The following is a 21644-nucleotide window of genomic DNA, read 5'->3' as shown; positions in this document are numbered from 1 at the left end:
ATACATCCTACCACCAAAGTCCATGTTGTTTCTAACATATTTTAGTATGAACCTTCCAGTCAATACATGCCACGACCCCCTTCACCAATTCCTGGATCTGCCCCTAAACGTATTGTTCTTTAACACGTTCAGCAACTACAACCCGCAGCTATGGAGCGTTGTGTTGGGTGATCTGGATTCAGGAACAAAGCACATTGTACACGTTGACACAATCTTCATACATGGATCCTTTCAGATTGGTAAGTTGTTAATCTACAGCTCACATTTATCCAAAACAAGGGGGTCGGGTGAGGACATTCAGGGCCGTATCCTCCGGGGGGCCCCCCTGAGAATCTCACCTCTTTTTTTTACTCCAAAAAATAGCATACACATCTCAGGGTTTAATTTGTATAGTGTTTCATTCGTTTATAAAAAGTAGTGACCCCCACCCACCCCACCCCCACCCCCCTTGGATTTTGATCAGGGTATGGCCCTGACATTAGACCCTCTATTCTGAAATTGAGGCGGACAGAATACCCCCTTCAGTTCAAAGACAAATTAATAACTTCCTACGACCTCCGATTGTTAGACTTTCCCCACGCCTATTGAGTGCTGCTACTGCTGCAGTTTGTATTATTTAACGACACCACTAGAGCACATTTATTTATTAATCATCGGCTATTAGATTTAGATTTTTGACATATAGTGTTAGAAAGGAAACCCGCTACATTTGTTTTCCATTAGTAGCAAAGGATCTTTTATATATGCACCATCCAAGAGACAGGATAGCACATACCACGGCCTTTGATATACCAGTCGTGGTGCCCTCACTGGAACGAGAAATAGCCCAATGGGCCCACAGACGGGGATTGATCCCAGACCGACCTCGCATCAAGCGAGTGCTTTGCCACTGGGTTACATCCCACACTACTACTACTAGTACTACTATGGCTAGTTCTACTACCACCACTATTACAACGTTCGCTATTGCTACTACTATATTTCTACTACTATTACTGCTCCTGCTACTACTCCTCCTACTACTACTACTACTACTACTACTACTACTACCACTACTACTATTACTACAACTAGGCCTACTACCTTACTGAAGTAAGGAAATGTTTTATTTATCGATGCACTCAACACATTTTGTTTAGTTATATGGCGTCGGACATATGGTTAAGGACCACACAGATATTGATATTGCAAACCCGCTGTCGCCACTTCATGGGCTACTCTTTTCGATTAGCTGCAAGAGATGTTTTATATGCACCATCCCACAGACATGATAGTACATACCACGACCTTTGTTACATCAGTTGTGACGCAATGGCTGGAACGACAAACAGCCCAATGGGCCTACCGACGGGAATTGATTCTAGATCGATCGCGCATCAGGCGAGCGCTGTACCACGGTGTTAGTCCCGCCAGGTAGTAATCTTACTGCTATTGTGAACTACTACTACTGCTATTGTTTATCACTACAGATCCGTACAGAAATGACGTGGCTGTTGTAAAGCTGGTTACCTACAAGAGACGGGATGATTTCCAACTCATCTGTCTGCCAGAGAAACACGGCAATTTCTCCAGACTACCTTGTGTCCTCACAGGCTGGGGTGCTGTAAACAGAGGTATCTGTTTGATGCTGGGAGTAAGATAAAGAGTGACAGGGAGGTGTGTGTATGGGGGAGGGGAGGGAAGGGGAGGAAGGGGTCGACGGAACTCGTCTTCCTGTTATCGTCAAAAAAAAAGTTTGAGAATTTATTGGGCACAGCTCAGAATGGTGGGTTTTTTTTCTTTCTTCTTTACCATTTCTGAAAACACGGACGAACATAGTACACACACGACATGCACTGTTATTCTTGTACTTTTTTTTTCTATCGTTAAATCATATTAGCCATGGAGGTAGATGAAGCAATTACAAAAAAAACCCCCAAAACCCCCAACCCCAACAACAAACACACAAAGCAAACAAACAAACGAAGAAACAAACAAACATACGTTTTTAACATCACTTGCGACATGCACTATTATATAACTATTTTCTGGTGTTTCACTAAATGCTATATTACACTACACTGTAACAATCTTATACGCTTACAGAATCGTTCTTCTCGCAAACCTTGCAAAAGCAGGCAGTGTCTATACTGGAACCTGAAGATTGTGGACACCACAACAGCAGCCTGGATCCTAGCCTGTATCTGTGTGCCTCATCACAAACTGGCGGCGGTCCCTGCCAGGTAATGCTAGTCTCAGACTACCAACTGTCACGACGGAGTTGACTAACTCGCTGCTCCCACGACTGTCCAGTTGCTAGTTTGGGCACTTTTACAGCCCCGGGCTCTTTTTTTTTACGACTCCCCCCCCCCCCCCCCCCCCCCCCCCGCATCGCGTAACCATTAGGGGCGCAACAATACGATCAAATCCGTATTGCGATATATTCCGATCCAACAAACCGTATTGCTTTTTGCGATATATCCGATATTATTTTAATATAATTCCAATCTCTATAAATGTCTTTGTAATAAACCCTTGGATTGGTCAAATTCGTATCACGTGATGATAAAAACTGACATTCATAGCACCATGATTCTCAGTTTAGCACTATTTTTGGCTTATAGCCGGAACTACTTTATGAATTATGTCAACAAAGTAATCCCCGAAGGAATTTCCTTGAGATTCTATTTTTAGACATCAAACAGTAATCGTCTGTTGTCAAACGTCCAAGTATCAACGTTATACATCGTAACATGTCAGATGTTCAATTCGAAGCTACAACAGCGAATGCTCCACTTTCCAAAAACGAAACATGAGCATGGCACTGTCAAATCTCACGAATACTTGTGTCGCACCACTTAAAGTCACACACACGCCAAAACCATCCTGTGTTGTCGCCACTTCCACAATTACAAGGCCAGTAAACACAGAAAATCGCGACACACCTGTTTCATCCATTTCCGGAAACATTGAAACCACTTTCTCTTTGATAACTGTAATTTCAACGTGGTAATTGGTAAATTTGGACAGTAATAAAAAAATGGCGCACATGCACAGTTCGTAGTTAAATATTCATACACCAACCGCTTCACATATAAATTATACCATACAAAATAGGTCGCTTCAGACATTTTTATTACAGGTTAAAAGTTATTGAAATTACTTACGTTATATGTTTATAGTGAATTCAAAATGTTTCTAGTTGGTATCGACATTTAATGCAAAAAATTAATATGAATTGTATTAATGACTGTAACATTGTCATTCTCTCATTCGGCTATTGACGGAAAAAGCCGAACCACCATAGGGATTCCGCTAATGTTGAGTATGAATTTCGTGTTAATAAAATAGTAAATGGTTGGAAAATAGAGTTCACTTTTTATTTCAAAGAGCTTTACATTAATGACATGGTTATGTGTTAGGAATTATAACCGCTTTACACACTTTAGTATGAATGGCTTCGCGCTCACGCGCTACGCCATTCATACAGTGTGTAAAGCGGTTTTGCGTTTCATACTAGCATGAAACTCAAACATTTTCACGTTCAATTCTTAATTAATATTTATGTTGTGTGTTGTTGTTTTTCATTAGTTTCAGGGGCGAGGCGTAGCCCAGTGGTACAGCACTCGCTTAATGCGCGGATCGATCCCCGTCAGTGGGACCATTGCGTTATTTCTCGCTCCAGCCAGTGCACCACGACTGGTATATCAAAAGCCGTGGTATGTACTACCCTGTCTGTGGGATGGTGCATATAAAAGATCCCTTGCTGCTAATCGAAAAAGAGTAGCCCATGAAGTGGCGACAGCGGGTTTCCTCTCTCAATATCTGTGTAGTCCTTAACCATAAATAAAATGTGTTGAGTGCGTCGTTAAATAAAACATTTCTTTCTTCTTCTTTTTTTTCATTATTTTCATTATAAAATTGTCAAAGAGAAAGTTTGTTTTGTTTAACGACACCACTAGAGCACATTGGTTTATTAACCATCGGCTATTGGAAGTCAAACCCACTAAAAAAAAAAATTCATTAGTAACAAGGGATCTTTTATCTGCACCATGACACAGACAGGATAGCACATACAGAGAAAGGAATACTACTACTACTACTACTACTACACATGTATGTATATAAACTGTAGCATTTGAAAGATAATATTTGCCAAATAGCCTTAAAAAAAAAGAGAGACCATGGTGGCGTTTGTATGCTTTTTTTTCTTGAACCATGAACGTGGAGTGATAAACATCAAAACATAAAAGAAAACGAAATGGGTTACATGCGTAAACTGATTATTTATCTTTACTAGCTCCGAATACACGGTAAAAATGTTTCCAGCCATACTCAGAAGTATTCAGTATAAACTTTAATAAACAGCATTTTCAAAACACGTCATGGTTCAAAGGGAGAGATGCACGTCTCCCAGGACCTTGCTAATAATCGGCCATTGGATATCAAACATATGGTAATTTTATAGTCTTAGAAAGAAAACCCGCTACATTTTTTTCATTAGTAGCAAGGTGTCTTTTATATGCATCATCCCACAGACAGGATAGCACATACCACGGCCTTTCATATAAAAGTCGTGATGCACTGGCTGGAACGAGAAATAGCCCAGTGGATCCACCGACGGGGATCGATCCTAGACCGACCGAACATCAGGCGAACGCTGGGCTACGTCCTGGGAATGATGCGCATTTTCCGACACCTTGTCCATGGATCCAATCTGTACATACTCGGGCTGTTTCCAATACCCGTATAAACCAAAGGTTAAAGGGACGTACCCTAGTTTTTAAACACTAAGGCATATTTTTTTACTATTAGAGCCGTTTTTGATAACTGAAATCATACTATACTTATATATTATTGTTTAGATTATCCATTTCCATACATTGGAAGTGGTTTTTGTTATCATCCTGGTGTTTTTAATATCACAAAATGCATTTCTCATATTTTTAAAGACGCACGTGCATCTGAGAAGTAACAGCTATGGAGTCGAGCTTTATTCTATTTTTAGGTGTTTCACCGTTACAATGTCCCAGACTAATGTTTCACTCTATTGTAACTTTATATGTGTTACAGGTTTGTAGATTAATTAAACGTAGTGTTAATTCTCACGGGTTAAAACTAGGGTTTGTCCCTTTAACTAAACGTAGTGTTAATTCTCACGGGTTAAAACTAGGGTATGTCCCTTTAATTAAAAGTAGTGTTAATTCTCACGGGTTAAAACTAGGGTCTGTCCCTTTAACTAAACTTAGTGTTAATTTTCACGGGTTGAAACTAGGGTCCGTCCCTTTAACTAAACTTAGTGTTAATTCTTACGGGTTAAAACTAGGGTATGTCCCTTTAACTAAACTTAGTGTTAATTCTTACGGGTTAAAACTAGGGTCTGTCCCTTTAACTAAACTTAGTGTTAATTTTCACGGGTTAAAACTAGGGTATGTCCCTTTAAACTTAGTGCTAATTTTCACGGGATAAAACCTGGGGACTGTCCCTTTAAACTATTGTATAACATGGACTCTTTTTATTCTTACAGGGAGATACCGGAGGACCCATAGTATGTCGCACCAAGATGGGTACGTGGGAAATAGCTGGCCTGGTGTACGAAGAATTCGGCTGTCAGAGATATCCGCCCGACCGCGGACTTTACACCAACATAGCAGCGTATGCAGAGTGGATTGAGAAAATGATTAGTAAAAAACTGTAAAAAAACAACAACCACAAAACAGTTTAAGTTTCTTTCGTCTTAATTTAGTTCGCCCGATGCAAACATAGCAGCGTATGCACAGTGGATAGAGAAAATGATTAGTAAAAAAACCAAACAAAACCATTACTTCTGCCTTAATTTAGTGGTGGTATAGCGTTCGCCTGATACGCAGTCAGTCTTGTATCAATCCCCGTCGGTGGGCCCATTGGGCTATTTCTCATTCCAGCCCGAGCTACGCAACTGGTGCAACTATAAAGTTGTGGGGTGCATGTATTATCCCGAGTGTGGGATGATGCATAAAATAAACTCCCTCGTTGTTAATCGAAAAAGGTATCCCATTGTATGGCAGACGTTTATCCACTTTCATTATTTTTATGGTCCTTAACCTTATGAAAGTGGCAGTTCTCCAGTGTAGTCAAAACACCTACAGTGTAACAGTGAGTCATGGCTACTGCCGCCATACAATGGGATACTCTTTCCAATTAACAATAAGGGATCTTTAAATATGCAGCATCCCATAGACAGGATAGTACATGCCATGGCTTTTGTTACACCAGTTTTGGAGCACCGAAAGGAACAAGAAATAGCCAGTCCCACCGACGGGAATCAATAAGGCGAGCACTATGCCCAGCCCCCGAATTGCCAAAACTGACAACGAAACAAGTTTTTAACGGACCAAGAAACAAGGAAATATTTTATTTAACGACACACTCAACACATTTTATTTACGGTTAAATGACGTCGGGACCAAGAAACAAGTCTATTACCTGATCTATGAATTAATAACAAAACTTGCGTTGACCAACAGAATAGCAACAATTTATTCAGAGGTACATACAGACAATACTTAAACAATACTGATTTACACAACAAACAATCACAATTATATATAATGAATAACAAAAGAAAAGCAAATAGTTTAAAGGCATACTGTCACGGATTTAAGGACCTTATTTCTCTAAAAATGGATAATAAATAAAAATTACATTAACTGTTGGAAACACCAAATCTAGCTACTGCATAACCTTAACTGAACCATGATGGAGTGAAATCCATGTCAACCCTCTCGGCAATTTTAGTTTTTGAATTATGGACCATTGCCATAATTCAGTTATTTTTTACAAAATATCATTAATAAATGGAGTATGATGGTTATGAAGATGATTGAATAAAGTACATTTAGGGACAAATCCAATTATTTTTGTTCAAGTAATACTTTGTTAGACCATTAAAAAGGTCAGTGGTCTGTGACAATATGCCTTTAATGATAAGGCATAATACAATTAGTTTGGAAAATAGATTGACAAAATGGGTCTAACATATTCGCAAGACACTGGTTATTTTAATAATGGTTACAAAAATTAATGGGATTAAAACTGAATAATCTTAAATATATATATATATATATATATATATATATATAATTAAGGAAAACAAAACTAATATTTCTGTTTCTTTTGTTGTTCAATGTACATACAATGACAGACATATAATTATTCACATGTAAGTATATTACTACAGAGACAATAACATGTCCCTATGCATGTATTTTAAAGATACGTACATGTACTTTGATCTCAAAATTAAGAATTTATTGTGACATAATCTGTACGACAATATTCATAACACCAATTTGTCAACAGAAAAGGTAATAGAACCAGTGCATACCCCCCCCCCCCCCCCCGACGAAAATACACGGAATTTATTTTCCTACTCTATATAAATGATGATAAAAAACACATGTAAAACGTATGTCAGGTAATAACTGAGACCTAAACTTACGATGTTTTTTTTAAATCGGCTCCTGAAATGTAGTGCTTGTATTTTACAATCATTTGGTAAATGAACTGTAAATGATAACATTATTATGGACTGATACAAGATTGTGAGCATATTAAATCTGTAGTTGTGTTGGTATTTTGCTTTATTGAAATTATGTTATAATATAATGGGATGATACTGAATTTTAAACCAGTAGTTGTAAAAAAAAATATTTTGCATTTAATACTAAATGATGTTACAATAGCAAAAGACTGACTTTATTAAATATATACATGCAGTCTGTGTTTCTTCTGCCCGAGGGTACGGAGGGTAAAATTATGTATCGTAAAAAATTTTTAAAAATAAAGAATACATGTATATTTTAATAATTATTTTAGATAGATTATAGTAAGAGAAATGCAGTTTAAAATTTGTTGTGAAATGCAGTGTCCAATTTTAGAACATTTTCAAACCCATAACCACTTAGTAGGAACACTGTTTTATTTTTATTACATACCCTCAAGCCTGGTAGTTGTGTTTGCATTGTATATAATACTGTGAGTGTGACTGTGTGTCTACCACATCTCTCTGTGTAGTTTTGCGTATAATTTTTATTTCAATAAATGATGTTGTAATATGCTGAGATGAGATTTTGAGTTTATTAACGGGACATTCCCGAGTTTGCTATAATTTTAAAGATTTTATCGATTAACAGAGACTTTTTAGCGATTGAAATTATATACCAAATATATATTTCTGCATAAAATATTAGTGGCTGTATATTAAACATGTTTCTGATCATTCTAATATTCGTATTTCATTTCCTAAAATATTTCAAAATTATTTGAAGACAAAATCCAATTTCGGCTTCTTAGAAATATTAAGACAACCAGAAACACATTGAATATACAGACACTGATATTCTAAACAAGAAAATATATTTAATATGCGAGTTTAATCGTAGAAATATTTTATTAGTCGGAAACATCTTACAATGCAGCAAACTCAGGAGTGTCCCTTTAAAACTATAGATTACTTTCTATAGTGGTATGAGACATGACTGAGTCTATTAAAACTGTAGCTGTGTTTGTATTGTGTGTTAGCGAACGAAGTAATTTAGGATGAAATTGCAGCATCAAAACTGCTATCACATTATTTATTTATTTATTTATTATTATCACAAAAAAGTAACTTGGTAATAATAAAAAAAGAAAAAACTAGACATCAGTTCACAAAATATAAACATGATAAATTAATCAAAATCAATTCTTCCCACATCCTATAAAAGGCAGTCAGGAACCAACTATCCCTAATTATTATCGCCAAGGCAACCACATACAAAATGTAGTCATCCTAAAAGGGACTGGGCTGACTTTTCAGCCATTGTGAGATGTTTCCAACCAACAGAGTACTTTGGATAACAGAAATTACATCTTAAATACATTTTCTTGTTTAGAATACCAGTGTCTGTATATCCAAAGTATTTGCTCTCATGTGCTAATGTTTGTAGCAGATATTTTTCATTTTAGTTTGTAATATATTTTTTACATGTATATAAAATTATTAGAATGCAACCCCTGCAATTGCTGCATACGGCAATCGACAATGCTGTCGATATTGCCGTGGAGGTTTGTCATTCTCTAAGACAATTTTGTTTGGCTGTGGACATTTTCTTAATTGCAGGGGTTGGGAATGTACCTGTAAATCACGGTTTGGGCTACTACAAACACTAGGATGACAAGAAACACCGTGTCTATACAGACACTGATATTCTAGTTTGGGCTACTACAAACACTAGGATGACAAGAAACACCGTGTCTATACAGACACTGATATTCTAGTTTGGGCTACTACAAACACTAGGATGACAAGAAACACCGTGTCTATACAGACACTGATATTCTAGTTTGGGCTACTACAAACACTAGGTTGACAAGAAACACCGTGTCTATACAGACACTGATATTCTAGTTTGGGCTACTACAAACACTAGGATGACAAGAAACACCGTGTCTATACAGACACTGATATTCTAGTTTGGGCTACTACAAACACTAGGATGACAAGAAATACACCGTGTCTATACAGACACTGATATTCTAGTTTGGGACACTACTAGTTTGGGCTACTACAAACACTAGGATGACAAGAAACACCGTGTCTATACAGACACTGATATTCTAGTTTGGGCTACTACAAACACTAGGATGACAAGAAACACCGTGTCTATACAGACACTGATATTCTAGTTTGGGCTACTACAAACACTAGGATGACAAGAAACACCGTGTCTATACAGACACTGATATTCTAGTTTGGGCTACTACAAACACTAGGATGACAAGAAACACCGTGTCTATACAGACACTAGTTATACTCTAGTTTATACAGCTACTACAAACACTAGGATGACAAGAAACACCGTGTCTATACAGACACTGATATTCTAGTTTGGGCTACTACAAACACTAGGATGACAAGAAACACCGTGTCTATACAGACACTGATATTCTAGTTTGGGCTACTACAAACACTAGGTTGACAAGAAACACCGTGTCTATACAGACACTGATATTCTAGTTTGGGCTACTACAAACACTAGGATGACAAGAAACACCGTGTCTATACAGACACTGATATTCTAGTTTGGGCTACTACAAACACTAGGATGACAAGAAACACCGTGTCTATACAGACACTGATATTCTAGTTTGGGCTACTACAAACACTAGGATGACAAGTAACACCGTGTCTATACAGACACTGATATTCTAGTTTGGGCTACTACAAACACTAGGATGACAAGAAACACCGTGTCTATACAGACACTGATATTCTAGTTTGGGCTACTACAAACACTAGGATGACAAGAAACACCGTGTCTATACAGACACTGATATTCTAGTTTGGGCTACTACAAACACTAGGATGACAAGAAACACCGTGTCTATACAGACACTGATATTCTAGTTTGGGCTACTACAAACACTAGGATGACAAGTAACACCGTGTCTATACAGACACTGATATTCTAAACAAGAAAATATCTTTAGCAAGTAGTTTTAATCAAAAAGGCCCTGTACATCAATCTGATTAAAATTAGCTCTACTGGGTCTACCAGTAGATCTACCAGCATTCTGTGGACTCTCATGTCCAGGTGACATTTCATCTATAAATAACAATTTTAATATCGACCAATTACACTTCACCTTTTATAGCGTTATTCAGGAGCATACAAATTCTAAAAATATCGGCTGAGACTATTTATGCAATAGGCGAATTTGTTGGTCTAATTCAACATTGAAAAAACAGGGGGAAAAGTGCAGTAATAAACTCTGGATTACATACTAGTATAAACAGATTTTATGGCTATACCATGACATTGTTTTGTTTTTTTATCTTGAAACAAATTTTATATGAAATTTTATATTGCAATTAGTTTCCGGCATACTTCGTAATTCACCTGAATCATTTCGTATACCCTCGGCATAATCCCGAATGTTTTCAAATTCTTTTCAAATGACTGACATGATTTTGCAAGTAAGGTTTTGATTGGTTGAATGATAGGTCAACTGGACATGAGCTCCAACGGGCTGCTGTTAGATCCACATGTAATAGTGGAGCTAAGTTTAATTAGATTGTGAGTATACATTGTATCATAAACATAATACAATGGCAGAAAACTTGGGATAGTCTCTCCCTTTAAGCACGAAATACAAATCAATACTTATGTACATGTATAGTGTCAAATAGGTCAGTACTGGTATTGCTAGCAGCAGTTAAAGCGTTAATCAAAATTATACACAGACAGTTTTAGCTCATTACACATGATTCCAGAAAATCTCTAGAAATTACAAAAAATATATATAATAAAACGTGAAAATTAATTAGCATTATGATAAGATCATATTGTAAATAAACAAGCAACATGATGACAACCAGGTGAAGGGATGTACAGGTAGGAGTCGTCAGCTACATGTACCTTCACTTCGAACAAATCCATAAATAAGGCCATCATAAAACAAATGCTAAAATTGAATCAATTTTGTTTTTTCAAAATAGGGGTGGGAGAGGGTGGGTGGTGAAATTTTATTTTTACATTTTCAGGACACTGGAAATACTGCACATTAAGTAACCTGTATTTATACAATAAAAAAACCCAAAACCCTAAACCCATTAAACAATGAAAAAGAAAGAAAAGAAATTTTGGCCAATAAGAAAATGGATGCTTGCCATTATTATTCTTTATGAAAATCTTAACATTTATTTTATGACAACCTAAAATACCATTTCGCAATCTACTCAGGAAATTCCAACTGTTCAGGCACTGTTTTAAAAATGGTCTATCCACACTCGTCAATCTTGAGATTTATAAAAAGCCTCTTCGGTGAAGATGTTAACCCGAAAACAGTTTCATGTTCCTTTATGTCACGGTGTCCACATGCTGGTGAGTAATCTTACACATCCGTTCAGTAAGACATGTTGTTCTCATTTAGTATTCGCATCCCCTGAAATAAAATGAACTATTTAAAGGCTTGTCTATAATCTGTTTTATAATAATGGGTTTTAAACAGATTCTGAACTACATGTACATACATGTATGAACATTCTTACCAGAGGGGGAAAAAAAAGAAAAAAGTTTTATTTATTTTTTTGAAAGAAAGCTAAACTCAAGCAGGCAAACTCTGTGGTTATGGCTGAATAACTGAACTTAAAAATGCTAAGAACAAGAAGACAAAAGAGGAGACGATGAAAGAGGAGAATGCAGATGAGAAAGAAGAAATTTTGAAACCAACCTCATTGTGGTTAAAGATGCTAGCTGTATGTAGCATTTTAATATAAACTGAAGAAGAAAATGCTTTATTTAACGACGCACTCAACACATTTCATTTACAGTTATATTGTTAAGGACCACACACATATTGAGAGAGGAAACTCACTGTCGCCACTTCATGGGCTACTCTTTTCGATTAGCAGAATGGGGTCTTTTATATGCACCATCCCACAGACAGGATAGTACATACCACGGCCTTTGTTACTGGCTGGAACGAGAAATAGCCCAATGGGTCCACCGACTGGGATCGATCCTAGACTGAGTGCATCAAGCGAACGCTTTACCACGCTACCCCCCCCCCCAACTTTTAAAGATACTGTCTCAAAGTAGTATATTAATACAAACTGAAGACCTGTGTGCAAGAGCCTCGTAACCCATATCATGGAGACCATTTGGAGTAAACGATGAGTTATCAGATTGTCATAAACATTGAAAACATAACAATTCATGTATACCAGGGCTTCTAGATTATGGTAGCCCCACTCCCATGGCTAGTGATATTCAATATTGGGCTAGTAAATATCTACTATTGCCATGCCCGACGGGGCTTGTAGATTATGGTAGGCCCACTCCCATGGCTAGTGATATTCAATGTTGGGCTAGTAAATAACTACTATTGCCATGCCCGACGGCTAGTGAATTTTTTGGGTCATACATGTATGTTGCAGTTAAAGTCTATTTTGTCAATATAAATATCCTGCCCACACCCAACCCCTCAGTGATAGAGTTTTAGGCTCTTTAGGTAACACATTTGATTACTACTAGTATTTATTAAAATTGTATTAACTTTAAGTAAAGCAGGGCTAGTGAATTTTTAATAGTGGCTAGTAAATGTTTTAAATCACTGATCCCATAGCTAGTGGATTTTATGAAAATCCTAGAAGCCCTGCGTATATACATGTACATGTACCAGGGTTTCTGCCAGGGCTAAAACGGGTATGGCGCCATACCCAACTGTTTTTGCATATTTTATTTTTTTAAGTTTACTATTTGACAAAATTAATTACTCTATACTGTATGATTTTCTTAACCCTAACCCTAAATGTAACCCTTTTTTTTTCTGGGGGTTGACAGTGGTTGCATTCAGTTCCAAAGTGCCATACCCCAAAATTTATTTCTGGCAAAAGCACTGTATACATATCACTTTTAATCTGGGTTTGCTCATTTCTTGCTCACAACCTAACTGATGTTATGGAGAATGTGTTGCTAGTATGTAATTTGTATTATTTTAATATGATATTCAACATGAAGACAGTGCTTGTTTTAATGAATCTGCTGTGGTTTACCAGATATAACGGTACCAAAAACACAAAAATAACAAAGATGTGGGTTACCATGTTTTTGCAGGTGGTTTTTCAATTTATATGTATGATCTGTCAATTGTAAGGAAAAAAGAAGAAGAAATGTTTTATTTAACGACACACTCAACACATTGTATTTACGGTTATATGGTGTCAGACATATGGTTAAGGACCACACATATATTGAGAGAGGAAACCTGCTGTCGCCACTTCATGGGCTACTCTTTTTTCGATTAGCAGCAAGGGATCTTTTATATGCACAATCCCAGACAGGATAGTACATACCATGGCCTTTAATATACCAGTCATAGTGCACTGGCATATATATATACTGTAAAGCAATTAAATGTGAACTATACCCTTTCCATCACAGGCAACAATTTTGACTTTCTGCACTCTAGCTATCTCCTGGACTGGCTGTTCCCGGAATTCCACATCGTTCAAGACAAAGGTCCATACGTTGTCACAGAACCTGTACGTATTCAGTTTACCCTGCAGGAAGTAAAACTAAACATGTATTTACGCGGAAGTCACCAATCTTGTTGAACTTGCAAATTTATGTCTATTGATATTCTTCACGAAATAAGGGTAGAAAAAAAGAATTTAAGTAAAGTTTTATTTATCAACGACACAACTAGAGCACATTGACTTATTAACCATACCGAGTAAATGTCAAAATACAAAAATTTTGGTATCGAAAAATCTTTCATGCCATTTAGTATTAAACTTAAAGCACTAATAATGCCATTTAACAATACACATGTATATCTGACAACACAAAATAGGGATGAAGGCCTTGTGCATGGAATTTAATTTTATTCAGATGAAATTAGTGGGTAACATTAAACTTGGGCATGCATTCAATTTAAAAGCTGAGTAAACCAAAATTACTGTTCGATACTGAGGTAAATCATCCCCAAAATACCGATGCTGAACATGAAATGTCAGTACCGCCCAGCTCTAATTTAAATACAATATAATTTGCATTAGTTTAATGCTACACGGTTCTGTACAACATAATATGCAAATAACCAATTTATGCTATAAACCGATATGCAATTAAGTGGATTCGACCATACTACCTTGAATGAAATCTTGGACTTGACTCTGTTTGCCAGGGCAGTGTTGATGGCCTTATCAAACTGTAGTAAAACCTTCAGCGCCAGCTGTGGAGATATCTGACTGCACTGAAAAGTGAAAAAGAGAAATTATATTTCAAGATCTATAGCGCTGGCACTCGCCAAATTCGCCAATTGCAAATTTTAAGACCAATTGGCGAATTTTATTTTAATTTTGCAAAAAAAAATGTATGTAATACTTAATAATTTGTTGGAAAATAGCTATAGATTTTGCATTTTTAAGATGATTTAGTGAAATTTTCTGATCACCCAGAGCTGGCCCTGCCAAACATGGTACTGAGATCATTTGACATACATTCTGTACATGTGTAAGTACATGTAAATGATAAAGTATGCTCCATAATTTTATTATTATTATTATTATTTAAAATTCTACTATGTTACAGCAGTAGGTGTGTGTGTGTGCAGGGGATCAAAACACCGACCACACTCACACTCAAGCAAATATTCTCTTTTTTTTTAAATACATTTTTAAAATTAGCATGTCTCATCCCCTACAAAATTCAGTCCCCCCCCCCCCCCCCCCCCCCCCAATGCTAATATTCCTGCACATACATGTGCCTGATTTGGGATCATATTTTAACTTGGTGGATTGGTGGGGTATGCACAGCAAGTGTTGCCTTTAATTTAGTGACAAACATTAGGCAACCATGACAAGTTGTAGCCCTGGGTACCAATCAAAGCTAATGTTTTCTTCAAAGGTGGGGCACAAATTAGGCAACTTACATACACGTATGTGTACTTTACTTTCTATAAAGTTTTCTCAGACAAAACAATTTCATCCTATGGGAAGGACATAGTGCAGGGTTTCTACATTATATGGTAGCCACACTCCCGTGGCTAATGATATTCCATGATTGTCTGATTTATACCCAACCCATTTGTGTTCATCAGATATATTCTTAGCGCTTTACTAAATGGCGGGAAAAAATTTTCAATACCAAAATTTTTGTATTTTGAAATTTGCTTGGTGTGGTAAATCAGGATTGAGATGATACTGATACTAGTATATATGTATATACCAGTATATATACACATGTATATATATATATATATATATATATATATATATATATACCAGTATATATATATATATATATACCAGTATATACCAGTATATATATATATATATATATACCAGTATATATATATATATATATATATATATATATATATATATATATATATATATATATATATATATATACAGTATATACCAGTATGTATATATATTATATATATATATATTTCAGGGCATAAAATTAAAAATGTTCAGACAACCAGTATGTCTTTTGTGTTGTTTTAGTGTTTACACAAACAATTTTCTTCAGTCAGTCAGATACAAAGAATAAGGTTTCTAGGCAACAATATTCAAATGAGAGGGCGGGACGTAGCCCAGTGGTAAAGCGCTCGCTTAATGCGCGTTTGGTTTGGAGTCAAAATGTTGAATTTTGTTTGGCGGTTAGAAGAAAAATAAATTCAATTTATTTTTCTTCCAACCGCCAAATGAAATTTGAAATAATTAAGTCATAGGAAATCCTGAAAGTTTTTATACCCGTAGATATATGTATAAGATATTGTTTAAAAAAGAAAAAAAGCAGGATATGTTTATTTTGTTGGGGGGGGGCGCAACTCTTATTATGGCTGAAAATCAAGACCGTTCCTTTAATTTCTGAACAGCATATGATTTTGTGCATGTAGCGAAATGATCAAACGGAACATGTAACTATGTTACTAAACTTTTTTGAGACTTCTTAAGACTTTGTATCACCGCAGTGCCAGCTTTGTATTGACTGGGATATTGATTTCAAAGGGAATAAAAGAAATGTTTTATTTAACAATGCACTCAACACATTTTATTTACGGTTATATGGCATCAGACATGTCGTTAAAGGAGAGGACAATTAAGGCATTTGGCCTGGTATGCATATTCAATGATATATAATGCACATTATTGCTTAATATCAACACGTATAATCGTATAGTTAATTAATAAAACGGTTAAATGTGACAGCTATTATATATAATGGGCGCAGCCATTTTGTACCATGTCAGTGAGTACGCCCTCTGGCGAGCTGGTGGTTACGTAATATTTAACGCGTAACATCAGGAATGAGCCTTAGAACTAGAGAAACACAATCTACCTGGTTTTTGCGGGATGATAAGTAGTCATACATTGCAATGTTCTGTAATAATACACATCCCAGTAAGCCAGCAATAAGTATATCCAGCACTATATATATATTATTTTTCAATACAAAATAAAATATCATTGTCAAAGTGGCTACACAACAAGTCGAAACAATTAACAATGTCTTGTCCATGCATTAACCTACGTACTGAAATGATACACAGAGCGTTTTCTTAGTTAATTGGTCTATGCTGTTAGTTGCTTCTACCTGTGATTCCTGATTGGCAGGTGTGTATTTGATTGGTAACCAGACGAGCCAATTAATTGACGCTGTCTAGACACAAAAATACATACCGGTATTGTGGAATATTACCTGTCGCCCCTAAAATTGTAATGAACATTGTTTATTACTGTAAATAGTTCTGTAAAACTATTGATTAAGTAGACTTTTCCATCTAAAACCACAGAATTGACCAATTACGTAGTCCCAAAGAAAAGAAAATTATCACTTGGGTATTGTGGGTTGTCGTTTTTGCTCCAACGTAGCATATCAATAGGTCTAATAGTGTACATTTTTCCTTTGGATTATTCAACAGAGAAAAATACTATAACCCCATTTTGTTCCGTTAATGCAACTTGAAATATATTTAGTTAAATAGTTTATTATATTATTACGTCATTTATGCTGTTTTACAAGTCAGGTTAATCAAAGAGAAGCGCCTTGTCGAAAATTACTGCTTTTGTTTACACTGTACATACAGGAGATGGTCAGGAGCTAGGGGTGCAACGATACGGTCAAAACCGTATTGCGATATATTGCGATATAAGAAACTGTATTGCAATATGTATTGCAATATAGTTGATATTATTTAAATTTAATATTTATGGGTTGTTTTTGTAATGAAAACAGAAGCCATAACTTTTTAATGATCTTTATTAGTTTCAGCTGTCAGGCTAAATATTTTAGGCCATATTTTTATGTTTTAACACAATACTAGTCTACTAGAACATCGGTATGACGGTGTCAAACTATTTATAAATTGTCACATTCGGAAATCCTTACTATCGGGCTTTTCCGAGGTTATTAGCCGAGGTATTTTGAACGATTGGCCGAAGTATTTTGAACGATCGGCCGAAGTATTCAGAGTTCAGTGAAAAACAGCAAAGTGTGATTCTCATTTGTTGGTTTATTTCTTTGAAGATGATAGCCGTAGCCGTATTCCAACGTAAATGAACAATGAATGATAATGTGTAAGTAACAAAACATTTATTTGTAATTATTGTTAACTGGTTATTTTCATTGGACTTTTTTAACACGTTTTGTTTAGAAGTTAGAACCAAGTATAACCGACCTATCACTTCGTATGCCAACAAGTAAGCCGACTACGCTTGACGTGATTGTTACATTTTCTGTCATCACCAATTAATAAAATGATGTGGTTTTTGTTTGTTTGTTTGTTTGCCTATTTCAAGTCAAATAAGATACAAGGAACAAAAATAGCGTATAAAAATCGCGATACGCAAAACTGTACCGCGGTTTGTATCGAGCTGATCAATTATCGCGGTATACCGGTATACCGGTTTATTGTTGCAGCACTATCAGGAGCTGACGTCACTTCGCCCCAAGCTATCCCACCAGACGTCACAAAAACGAAACAAAATGGCTGCCCCCAGTTAGCAGGAATAATCATGTTTTTTTATTAACTCTAAAAAATTTCTTTTGCTAAAGTGTCAGTATGTGTTGGTGGTCCGGGTATGCATCTTTCCAACACATATTACATAAGGCTCTTGTTTGAGTTGACCCTACCTTTAAGGACCACACAGATATTGAGAGGAAACCCGCTGTCACCACTTCATGAGCTACTCTTTTTGATTAGCAGCAAGGACTCTTTTATGTGCACCATTTCATAGACAGGATAGCACATACCACGGCCTTGATATACCAGTCGTGGTGAACTGGCTGTATCGAGAAATAGCCCAATATGGGCCCACTGACGGAGATCGATCCCAAAGCAACTGCGCATCAAGTGCACACTTTACCACTGAGCTATGTCTCGTCCCCCATCGTATCATTCTCACACCAGCAATGTAGGTTTATTTTCTTCCAAAAAGAGTGATAATTTTGTTTAAATATTTTCTGACGAACAGTCCGCCGTTTATGTTGATATTGATTTTGCATAACCGACAGACAACCGACAAAATCGTTTGTGCCAAATTTTATGCCCTGATACAGTATACTGCCCAGCTCTAGTATGGTACCAAGGATTTATCCAGGCATTTGGTGGGTCCGAACAAAAGCCCACTGCAAAAAGACAGTGGCACTGAAAATTCTGAGATATCTGTTAAATTAATTTAACCATGGAAAGAAAGAAAGAAGTGTTTTATTTAACGACGCACACTCAACACATTTTATTTACGGTTATATGGCGTCAGACATATGGTTAAGGACCACACAGATTTTGAGAGGAAACCCGCTGTCGCCACTACATGGGCTACTCTTCTGATTATCAGCAAGGGATCTTTTATTTGCGCTTCCCACAGGCAGGATAGCACAAACCATGGCCTTTGTTGAACCATGCAGTTATAGATCACTGGTCGGTGCAAGTGGTTTACACCTACCCATTGAGCCTTGCGGAGCACTCACTCAGGGTTTGGAGTCGGTATATGGATTAAAAATCCCATGCCTCGACTGGGATCCGAACCCAGTACCTACCAGCCTGTAGACCGATGGCCTGCCACAACGCCGGTAATTTAACCATGGTGTACTGCATCATTCAGTGACTTAAAAAAATATCCCAAGTATGATTTACTTGTGACAAATTTCCCAATCCCATCAAAAAATCTTGATTAAATCCCTCCTGTGGGTCTGGGTACAAAATAACAATGGTATGAATTGACTGTCGCCAAATGCAAACATATATTGAATTTGGTGAAAATATTTCATTATCAAATCGCCAAAAAGCTAATTCGAAAATCCTGTTTCATTTTCTTCCGCTATTTGTTTTTGAGGAGTATTTGTTAATACATTAAAACGCATACAGGGTAGAAATAGTTTACATGTCGGAAATAACAACTTCTGAGTAAACGAGAACGCAGAATTCGTCTCGCTATTTGTTATTTACAAGTAAATCTACTTGCTCTTGCTTGTTTTGAGCCATTTCCGTCAGATTCTGTAACCGGCTTTATTTTTGTCAATCAGAATAGCTCGTTCCTTTTCGCTTCCTCCTTGCTTGCGGAAAAAAACGACATGTCTCGATTGACTGTTCATGGAATAGCGCTTACCGGATCGTTAAAACTCTGATTAAACTGTTTAACTCTATCTTTGTTTTTGCTGAATATTTAACAAATGCATTTCACAATGTGGATTTTAAAATGGGGCAGAACTTATGGATACATTAAACTTTAAAGTAGTAACTGTGCATGGACACCCATATTCATTGACAAATTATGGGATAGAAATAAATTACTTTAAAAAGAGCCTTAATTTTGTCATCATTTTTTGAAGCTAATTGAAACCTGAATTTGGCTACAGATTTTTGGGTCAAATTAGCTAAATTGCTAATAATTTTTAAGTCCAGCTTAAACCCTGAGTATCACATTTTTACCACACATTCATATACCTGAATTAAATCGTCCAAACTTTCCTGTAACGTGTGACCTAAAGTTGTGTTTCTATATAATTGGTAACTCATCTTTTGGGACTCGAAATCTGCAAAATATATTTACAATTCTGCCAATAGACTGGTACACAAGCAATGAAGAAAATAATATTTGTCACAATTAGTGGAATATTTTATGAAATATCAGTTTAGCTTTTGTGAAACTTAATTTAGAGTTGCTTCCCTTGCATCTTTCAATCGCTATGTTCGATTGAGTACATAATTCAGTAACAAAAGTATTCTTGAACCAGACAAAAGTGAAACTGCGATAATAATAAATTAAACATTTAATTATTTATTAGGATCTAGCTGTGGTAGCGAGCTCTCATCAGGTACGAGGGGTTGATTGAACGCCCTCGACGGTCTTAGATTTTCGTCCCAAACAATGCGCCTCAAGTTAAAAGGCCCTGGGCCATACCATGCAAGTGCAGAATGTGAAGGGGAAGGGCTGCGGGGATTCAACCCTCCCATCGTCGCTCTAGCATTTTTTTTCCAGGTGGTGGTGGTGGTGGAGGTGTGTGTGTGTGGGGGGGGGGGGGGCTAGCTTAGTCTGTATAATAGAGTGCTCTCCTGAGAAGCTTCGGTCAGATCGAACCCCATTCTCTAATTTGAATTCCCCCCGTCCCAACCAGTGCTCCACGACAGGTATATCAAAGATCGTGGTATGTGCTATCCTGTTTGTTGGTGGTGCATATAAAATGCCCCTTGCCACTAAGACTAAATGTCAAAATTACCAAATGTTTGACATCCAATAGTCGATGATTAATTAATGTGCTCTAGTGGTGTCGTTAAACAAAACAAACTTTAACTGTTAAGTCTGCCGGTCTGAAGACCGGTGCGGCAAATATCATCCCGCACAAGGTCGAGCACACGTTGAAAAAGAAAGCCTCACGTTCGCGGTAACATACGACGATATCTAACATAAAACGGAAACTGATTTAAAGATAAATGATCAGCGGTATCCAATGAAATTAACACTACTGAAAATGATTGTTGGATGACATACAATGACGTAGGAAGGTCCTAAAAGTGTGTGTGTATGGGGAGGGGGGAGCACACGCACACATCATGCACGTATATGAATATATATATATATATATATATATATATATATATTATATATATATATATATATATATATA

The 21644-nt window shown here is 36.6% G+C and overlaps 2 protein-coding genes across 2 annotated transcripts in view; one reads left to right on the top strand and one right to left on the bottom strand.

The window, feature by feature from the left end:
- The window catches only part of LOC121373149 (serine protease 30-like), a 10594-nt gene extending 4917 nt beyond the window's left edge, over positions 1–5677 (top strand). Inside the window, exons 4-7 of the mRNA XM_041499603.1 lie at positions 133–239; positions 1470–1613; positions 2086–2222; positions 5507–5677. Coding sequence (XP_041355537.1) covers positions 133–239; positions 1470–1613; positions 2086–2222; positions 5507–5677 — 559 coding nt within the window. The remainder of the gene's footprint in view (positions 1–132; positions 240–1469; positions 1614–2085; positions 2223–5506) is intronic.
- Positions 5678–10958: 5281 nt separating this feature from the next.
- LOC121373364 (transcription initiation factor IIA subunit 2-like) lies at positions 10959–20578 on the bottom strand. The gene is made up of 4 exons (XM_041499964.1): positions 20464–20578; positions 14656–14760; positions 13933–14065; positions 10959–11946 (listed from the first exon to the last, which is right to left on the bottom strand). The coding sequence occupies exons 1-4, from the start codon at positions 20533–20535 to the stop codon at positions 11927–11929; spliced, it is 330 nt and encodes a 109-aa protein (XP_041355898.1). The 5' UTR covers positions 20536–20578; the 3' UTR covers positions 10959–11926.
- Between the last annotated feature and the right edge of the window lie 1066 nt (positions 20579–21644).

The sequence above is a fragment of the Gigantopelta aegis genome, chromosome 5, assembly GCF_016097555.1.
Source record: "Gigantopelta aegis isolate Gae_Host chromosome 5, Gae_host_genome, whole genome shotgun sequence".
In the NCBI taxonomy this organism is placed as follows: Eukaryota; Metazoa; Mollusca; class Gastropoda; order Neomphalida; family Peltospiridae; genus Gigantopelta; species Gigantopelta aegis.
Note: the sequence above shows the minus strand (reverse complement) of the source record. Positions and strands in the feature narration are given on the sequence as shown.